Source organism: Spinacia oleracea, chromosome 2, assembly GCF_020520425.1.
Source record: "Spinacia oleracea cultivar Varoflay chromosome 2, BTI_SOV_V1, whole genome shotgun sequence".
Classification (NCBI taxonomy): Eukaryota; Viridiplantae; Streptophyta; class Magnoliopsida; order Caryophyllales; family Amaranthaceae; genus Spinacia; species Spinacia oleracea.
In genome coordinates this window covers 100901989-100910981 of record NC_079488.1, presented here as the reverse complement: position 1 = coordinate 100910981, position 8993 = coordinate 100901989, and the positions used below count along the sequence as shown (strand labels likewise).

Genomic DNA, 8993 nt, shown 5'->3' with positions numbered 1-8993 from the left:
TGCTCCATTCGCCGCTGGAACCACCCAAGATCATACTCTGACATGTGGCTCTCCCAGGCGTGCTTAACAGCGTCCTTGGTCGCTTGTTCCCCCTGATCATAGGATTCCAGAAGACGCTCACGCAAGGTGCGAACTTGCGATCTGGCCGTCTCTAGCTCCCCACGAAGATGCTCGGCTTCCTCAGCCGCCTCTTTGACCTGAGGGTACTCCCGCAACTGGTCCTGAAGCGCCCGTATTTCCGCCGCCGCTGTCTTGGCTTCCTCGACCATTGCCACCATGTCCTTGTCCTGCGCCAAGATCTTCTTAAGCAGCTCGGCCTTGTCAGATCTCAACGCAGCCACCTCCTTCGCTTGAAGGTCTATGGTCGTCTGCATCTGCAGGCGGACCTCTTCAATGGACTTGAACGCATAGTCACCATGGTGGGTGGACTCAGCCACCTGAGCTTTGAGCTCCTCGGCAGTGCGGGCCTTCCAGCTCTTGCAGAATTCCATGCGGCAGAACAACTGCAGAAGAAGCTACATATTAGTAAATGACTCTAAAAGGGAAGACAAGTACAAGCAAGTTGGAAATAGACTTACGTCGAGAAGAGTGGCCTGGATCGCACCAAACTGGGCGTCAGTCTTGCGGCCAGGAAGAGAAGCAACATACTCAGCGGGGACGGCCTTAAAAACCTTGCGGCATATAGCCACCCTATCCTTTGACGAATAGTGTGGAGTAGCAGGTACGTTCTCATCCTCGGCAGCAGCTGCATCCTTCCCTTTGTCTTTGGCTATAGGAAAAACAATGGCCTTAGGATGACGCGGAGAGTAAGAAGAACTGCCAGAGGAGGCTCGATACGTCTGAACGACGTTCGAATAATACTTACCGCCCGAAGACCTAGCTCGGCGGGCCACCTCCGCCGGTATCTGAGAGCGGACGTCGGCCGGGATTCCCGAAAGAGGGTCCTCCACCAAGTCCACCACCAGAGACGGCTTGTCCACGCCCATCTCTTCGTCATCAGGGCATCCCCCCTCAGCAACCTTCGACTCGTCTTTCTTCACGAGACGGCGAGGTAGAGGTTTTGGCTTCTTGAAGGTACTCGGAGTCTCCGAGCCAGCCGGCACAGCTCTCTTCTTCAGCTGGGACAGAGTCGTCCCCTTCTTCTTCCCTGACGCCCTAGCCGCGTCCTTGGCTTGCTAAAAAAGAAAGGACAGTCAAATATTAGGCCTCGTCATCTATCGCAAGTCACTCACCATGTAGTGGCTCGTCATTTAAAAGGACGCCCGTCTTCAAAATGACGAGGCGTACCTCATCGATCACAAGCCACTCACAAGATAGTGGCTCGTCATTAAAAAGGACGCCCGTCTTAAAAATGACGAGGCGTACCTTATCAATCACAAGACACTCACAAGATAGTGGCTCGTCATTAAAAAGGACGCCCGTTTTAAAAAAATGACGAGGCGTACCTTATCAATCACAAGTCACTCACAAGATAGTGGCTCGTCATTAAAAAGGACGCCCGTTTTAAAAATGACGAGGCGTACCTTATCAATCACAAGTCACTCACAAGATAGTGGCTCGTCATTAAAAAGGACGCCCGTTTTAAAAAATGACGAGGCGTACCTTATCAATCACAAGTCACTCACAAGATAGTGGCTCGTCATTAAAAAGGACGCCCGTCTTAAAAATGACGAGGCGTACCTTATCAATCACAAGTCACTCACAAATAGTGGCTCGTCATTAAAAAGGACGCCCGTCTTAAAAATGACGAGGCGTACCTTATCAATCACAAGTCACTCACAAGATAGTGGCTCGTCATTAAAAAGGACGCCCGTCTTAAAAATGACGAGGCGTACCTTATCAATCACAAGTCACTCAATAAATAGTGGCTCGCCATTAAAAAGGACGCCCGTCTTAAAAATGACGAGGCGTACCTTATCAAGTGCAAGTCAATCGCAGAAAAGTGGCTCGTCATTAAAAAGGACGCCCGTCCCAAAAATGACGAGGCGTACCCTATCAATCACGAGTCACTTGAAAAAACGCTAACTAAGGGGCCCGTCAATAAAAAGTGACGAGGCCTACCTTAGCAAACACGGGTCAGATATCAGGATATCGGCTCGTCACTAAAAAGACGTCCACTATAGACGCTGGACGGGAGAAGTTTAACTTGCAAAAAAGAAAAAAAAAACGACAACCTAAGAGAATACTCACCTTCTCCTCCAACTCGGCCTTGGCTTTCTGCATCTTGGCCTCATAGATGTCCGCCATCCAATCGGTCATATCGCCCTTCCCAATATCCGCCGCCGATAGCTTGCTCATTCCTTCCTCTGTGAACAAAAGAAATCCAAAGTTAGAAAAAATGAATAGACCAACGCAGAACGACACATAAATTGGCATACAACCTCGAGTCATGGAATATCCTAAGCCTACGGCCGCTAGAAAGGCCTCGTTCCGAAACTGGCTAATATGCGGCAACCACTCGGCCGGCACATGGAAACTCTTATCCACTGTTAAGTAGTAAGTGTTGGCCCTGAACAGGACCATTATCTGATCCCACTCTTCGGCAGTAAGGGGGGGAAGGGGCTCGTCACGATCCATGAAGTTGGCATCACAGTTCCAACGGCTCATTCTCTCATACATCTCCTGGTCGTCAGTGTAAAACACGACCCACCTCTTCCTCCACATATGCCACTTGCTGAGCTTGCCGACCACTGTCTGGTAGGTACCACGGCTGCTCAGATTAAACCACCCTTTGGCGGCACTGGGGGAACGAGAGAGGGAGACCAGATGCAGAAAGGCGTTGAAGGACGGCTCCACGTCGTTCAATGCACATTTGGCAATGTAGCCAAAGATATCCGCCCATGAGTTGGGGGTCAGCTGGGCCACCCCAATATTGAAACCATCTAACACCTCCACAACGAAGGGGTGTGGAGGGAATCTCATGCCAAGTTTGATTGACGCGGCATACACAGGGAATTCTCCCTCGGCAAGCAGGCTGACGGTCGAGTCCAGACCGGCCGGCACGCGCATTTGGTACCCTTCCCCCACGCAGAGGTCATCCCTCATCTTGGCTCCGTGCCTGTCTAGCCACCGCATCCAGCCCACGTCTGGGTGAATCTCTGACGGAAGCAATTGGGCCTCCTCCCGTCCTCTGGGCCTAATAAGCTGGGGAGAAGCTTCTTGTTCCTCGGCGGCCGATGACAATGGAGCGACGCTTGGCTCCCCCACTGCCTGGCTCGCTCTACCCTCCGACGAGCTTGCCGCCTGCTCCCCCGCCTCGACGTACTCGTCGATCTCTTGAAAGAGTTCGGCAAATTCTTCGTCGACTGCCGAGGCGGTGGAAGAATATCTCTCCCTAGGAGGTGTCGATGCTTCTTCCCGCAAGCGCAGGCGCGTCGGATCTGCCGTTTGCTTGGTTCTAGCCATGCCTTCTGCATAGTGAACGAAGCACGGCTTAGGGGTGACCAACAATGAAGAAAAAGACGCGATTGGACGTCCGCCCCGACAAAAGATGAACGGCGGAAAAATCTTAAATAAAACCTTTAAACCCTTACCTAGTACTAAGAGGTCGGCCGCTAACAAAGGGAAAAATGACGAGAGGATAACAAAAACAGGAAAGGCGAAAACTAACCTTGAAAGATCTGCGAAGTACTTGGTGAAGAACAGGATGAGTTTCGCGAAGAACGAGATGAGTTTCGCGAAGAACGGGATGAGTGTGACGAGGAAAAGGATGAGTCTCCTGGTGGCCGGAAATCGCCTGATGGTGGTAGGAACACGCCGGAAATCGCCTATGAAAGCTCTGTGAAAATGAAATGTAAAAAATGAAATTTACCCCCCCTCACCTCTATATATAGGGAGGGGCAAAATGGAGAAAGGTGACACGTGTCACCATCTCAACACCTGACCCAAAGATGAAGATGCAAAACAAGAGTCAAGAAGCGATACCCGGAATGTGTTTCCAGAAATGCCCTTCTTGAGGGGCAAATGTTGTGGGCAAAATTACCGTGCCTTCGTGTACCAATGAGGACGTGACACATGGCACGTATTGCGCCCCCTAAAGCAGAAATCATACGAAGTCTACTCCGAGGCATGGGTATTAATCTAGGTATCTACAGTGTATGTATTTAAGTGTGTATAAATGTATGTATAAAACCTATACCTGGAAAGGGGCTTAATTAGTATGTATCCCAAGTGAATGACTAAGCACAATAGGCCCAAACAGCCCACTATTGCCAAAAGAGGCCAGAGAATTGTAAGGAGAAAGGACACGTGTCCTCCTCCCATTCCCCAGCCAATCATGTAAGGGGAATATTAGGTCATTCCCCCAAAAACCTAGTACTATAAATATTCCCACTTCCCTAGAAAAAAGGGTCACAATCAATACATTCTAGAGCAATTACTGCTCTGCCTTCTCTCTACTTTCTCTCTCTATAAAAATACAATCTTGTTTAATCTGTAAAAGTTACCAAGAAACCTCCCAGGTATCTCACCGGAAAAACCCCACAACACCTTCCACTCCTGGCGACTCCATATTGGAGTCTTCTGAATCTGCGTCTCCTGGGCTAAGGGCGCCGCCCATTGCCGACTCTGATGAAGATGAGGAGGATGCTGCGATTTTGCAGTTTAAAGAGGAGGCCTTGGACGCCGACGTGAACTTCGAAGGTGAGGCTGCTGCGTTCTTGGTTCCGGCCCCTCCTCCTAATGACTCTACTGCCCTCACCACTGAGATAGATGGTGATTTCGTAAAAGAGGCCATTGCCAATCGGCATTCCGAGGTTGGTGGTCGCTTTTTGGGTTTACCTGAGGGCTACCGACTGGTTGTGCCGAAAGAGGAGCAAACGGTGGCCGACTGTCCTGAAGGCCATGTTGTTGTATACACAAAGATGTTCGACTATGGGCTGCGTTTTCCCTTGCACCCATTCATTGAGAAGGTTCTACGGGCCTGGAATGTCGGCCTCGTTCAGTTATCGCCCATAGTTATTCGCAATCTGGTTGCGTACACTTGGCTGTTTTCATTCAAACAGTGGCCCTTGACCCTCAACCTTTTCAAAAAACTGCACTGGCTGAAGCGTGATGGGAAAGATACCGGATGGTGGACGATCTTTACCAAGAATCAGCGTCAGACTGTAAGTCCCCGACTTTCCAGCTGCAAGGACTGGAAGGACCACTTCTATTTCATGGCGGTTCCCGAAGACTACCCCCTTCGGCGTACTTTCTACCTGCCTAAACCTAGGTTGGAGCAGTTTGACCAAGCCGACCTTGGGCCCCGAGAGCAACGTGCGTACGACAGGCTGCTGGTTGATTATGTCGACGTTGGGTTGTCTAAGCCTAAAACCTTGCTGGCTTTCTGGCTTCCTCTTGTCGGTTATATTCTTAGTCCTGCTGCACTGGGTGCAGTCGGTCTTGCACCTACACATCCCCTTGGTAAATGCAGTCGTTTGCTTGCGTTCTTTATCTGTTGTACTTGTTTATATTTTTTGGATCTCTGTTGTGTCATTTTGCGTTTGTTAATTTTTTTTTCTGACTTCATCGTTCTTTTTTCTCAGGGCACCATCTTTTAAACAAGGCTTCACTCGGCCTTGACAAGAACTGGAGGGTGGTTGAAAAGTGTCCGGCGGCGCCTGCTGAGAAGTATTACACTGTTGCTACCTTCTGTGCGAAAGCTTGTCGTGGTCGGCCAGCCAGCTTTGTGACTCCTTCTGCCGTTGTGAACCGAGGTGTGGTTCCTCGCGTTACTCGAACAAAGGTTCCGGCAGCTGAACAAGCTATATCCTCCGCCCAAGACGAAATGACTACTGGCAGGTTTGCTTCTCTTCCTACCGGTCGTGGGGGGCATGCTACTCGGAAGAGGTCTTCCAGTCAGGCGAAGGCCAATTCTCCCAAACGGTCGAAAAACGACGCTGCGAAGACAACACAGGAGAAGGTGAAAGATGTCTATGCCAGCGTCGACAAGCCCGTGCAGACATCTGGCGTTGGAACGAAGATCGTTGAACAGCCTGCTCAGTCGGTCGAGATCTTGGATGTTGACCTGATATCCAAACTGAACCGGAAGCAGGTCTTGAGCGATTTGATTAGCGATCCGATCCATCCTGTGCCTGTGTCGAGGCATAGCCCTTCTATGAACCGGTCTGCCAGCTCGGCCTCAAAGTATGGGGTCATAGTGCGTTCTGGGGGGTTCATTGAGGATAAGACTGTTGTGCTGTCTCCAGATACTCTTGCCGGTCTTGCTGTTGCTCCCGGTCATGCCGAAGAGCACTGGCAGCCGCAGAATGATGTTCTGAGGGGTGAGTCTATTCTCTTTGATCGTCCCAAAGACGGAGGTACACTGGGCTACCGGTCTTTGCGCCAAGTTGTTACTCCTGCCGACAGCATACCTCAGGAGATTGAGACGCCGGCGGCACAGTTGATGCATGACCTGTATTCGGTATCTACTTCCCTCCTTGACTTGCTTGCTTTCTATACTTGCTTTTATTTTCATACTTGCTTTTATTTTCAGCTCTGAGCAATTTTTCTTTCAGGTGACGCAATCTGCTACCGAGCTTGTGGAGTGCTATCGGAGTTATCAACGTCGTTTAAAACGATCACAAGCTGAGAAAGAGAAGCTTCAGACTGAACTTGCTGAATCGGTCAAGACTGAAGGTGACTGCCGGAAGGAGATTGCGAGACTTGAGCTGGATGTTATTGCCGCAGGCAAGAGGAAAGCTGAACTAGAGCTTCTTCCAGCCAAGTTGATGGCTGAAGAGCAGAAAACGGCTGAGCTGCAGATTAAGCTGGATGCGGCGCTGCAGGCAGCTCAGGATGCTGAAAAGGCTGCTAAGGATGATCGGAAGGCTGTGGCGCTGAGGGTTGTGCAGAAGTTTATGAAGTCGGACTTCTATTGCGAGGAGATGAAGGGGCGCTACAATGGTGGGTGGACTGCAGCCCATCGTTGTGCCGTCAAAGCCTTGACGCTGACTGAGGCTGCCTGGGGTAAGGTGGAGGTATCTTACGAAGAGGGTGGCCATGTTGATCCGACTGGCATGGAGACCCAGACCTTCCCAGACATCGTTATTCAAAATGCTGACCCTCGCCTTCTGCCAGACAGAGAGATTCCTGAGTCTGCCTACTGGAGTGATGCAGACGGCTCTGCTTGACGGTCTTGGCAGTCATCACCAGGCTCTTCCTGTGGCTCTTCCAACATCTTTTTCAGGCCTCAAACTTGTTAATTTCTGTTGGTAGTTTTTGTGAATGTTATTGGCGGATGTAATTTATGAACAATTTATTTTGCTTACTTTTAGCTGTTGTGGCACTCGCCTTTTGTTGCATATTAGTGTTTCAAGAACGTTATGTTCGTCTTGACTGCGCCGTTTTCGGCGTATGTTTGTGCCGTTAAACAGCTACTCACTCCGCGTTTTGCTATCTTTGGGTGGTGGCTGTCGTCTCTGTATTTCTTAACTTTTGTGATATGCTTAATGGATTATTCGTTTGTTTCATTTCGTTTGACTTGTCGTGTAATGGCTTTTTCTAACTATTGTGTTGTGTCGTATCTTGCAACATTGCTGACTGGGCCAATGTGCTCAACCTTTTATTTCGTTTTTGTCGTATCTTGCAACATTGCTGACTGAGCCAATGTGCTCAACCTTTTATTTTGTCTTTGTCGTATCTTGCAACATTGCTGACTGAGCCAATGTGCTCAACCTTTTATTTCGTTTTTGTCGTATCTTGCAACATTGCTGACTGAGCCAATGTGCTCAACCTTTTATTTCGTTTTTGTCGTATCTTGCAACATTGCTGACTGAGCCAATGTGCTCAACCTTTGATTTCATTTATGTCGTATCTTGTAACATTGCTGACTGAGCCAATGTGCTCAACCTTTGATTTCATTTATGTCGTATCTTGCAACATTGCTGACTGAGCCAATGTTCAACCTTTTATTTCGTTTTTGTCGTATCTTGCAACATTGCTGACTGAGCCAATGTGCTCAACCTTTGATTTCATTTATGTCGTATCTTGCAACATTGCTGACTGAGCCAATGTGCTCAACCTTTTATTTCATTTATGTCGTATCTTGCAACATTGCTGACTGAGCCAATGTGCTCAACCTTTGATTTCATTTATGTCGTATCTTGCAACATTGCTGACTGAGCCAATGTGCTCAACCTTTTATTTCGTTTTTGTGTATAGTTTACCTGGAATATACTTGCAGCTTATATATTAGGTTTCAAAATATGGCTCTGTCGGTCTTATTACATCATTTTTTCGTACAACTTCATACATGGAATTTTCTTAAAGTATCTCCATTCCATGAGTTCTTCAGCGGTGTTCCATCCATCTCCATTAGTCTGTATGATCCAGCTACTACTTCTTCCCATATCTGGTAGGGCCCTTCCCAATTTGTAGTCAGCTTTCCTTGCTTTTGAGCCTTGCCGGTTGCTGCTGTCCGGCGAAGTACAAGGTCGCCTACCTCTAGCTTTCTATGTTTTACTCGCTTGTTGTAGGCCCTGCTCATTCTGTTCTTGTATGCAGCCGACTTAATTTCAGCTTGCAATCTGACCTCTGGTAAGAAATCTAGCTGGTGTCTGAGTAAGCTGTCGTTTCCCTGTTCTTCATAGTGCTGGATGCGGAAGGTGGGTAGTGCTACCTCAGCCGGTATGACTGCTTCTGATCCGAAGCATAGTTTGAAAGGGCTATCTCCCGTTGCTTCTTTTACCGTCGCTCTATTACCCCATAGAACCTCTGGGACTGTGTCTGCCCACTAGCCTTTGAACTCATCCAGCTTTTTCTTAAGGGCTATGAGTATCTGTTTGTTTGCAGCCTCGGCTTGCCCGTTGCTCTGTGGGTGGCAGACTGACGCGTATGCGAACTTGATCCGGTAGTCTGCCAGGAATGCTCGTATAGGTTCGCAGTCGAACTGGCATCCATGGTCGGATACTATCGATGTCGTGAACTTCCGCACTTGGTTGGCTGTTATCTTTGCTACCGGCTCGGCCTCAATCCATTTTGTGAAGTAATCGACGGCAATGATCAAGAATTTC

General features: G+C 48.9%; 1 protein-coding gene across 1 annotated transcript; it reads right to left on the bottom strand.

Annotated features, from left to right (window-relative positions):
- Positions 1–2189: 2189 nt before the first annotated feature.
- On the bottom strand, positions 2190–4234 carry LOC130467135 (uncharacterized). Its single transcript, XM_056835584.1, has 3 exons — positions 3925–4234; positions 3611–3778; positions 2190–2306 (listed from the first exon to the last, which is right to left on the bottom strand). Exons 1-3 carry the CDS (start codon positions 4068–4070, stop codon positions 2231–2233), a joined length of 390 nt encoding a protein of 129 aa, XP_056691562.1. The 5' UTR covers positions 4071–4234; the 3' UTR covers positions 2190–2230.
- Between the last annotated feature and the right edge of the window lie 4759 nt (positions 4235–8993).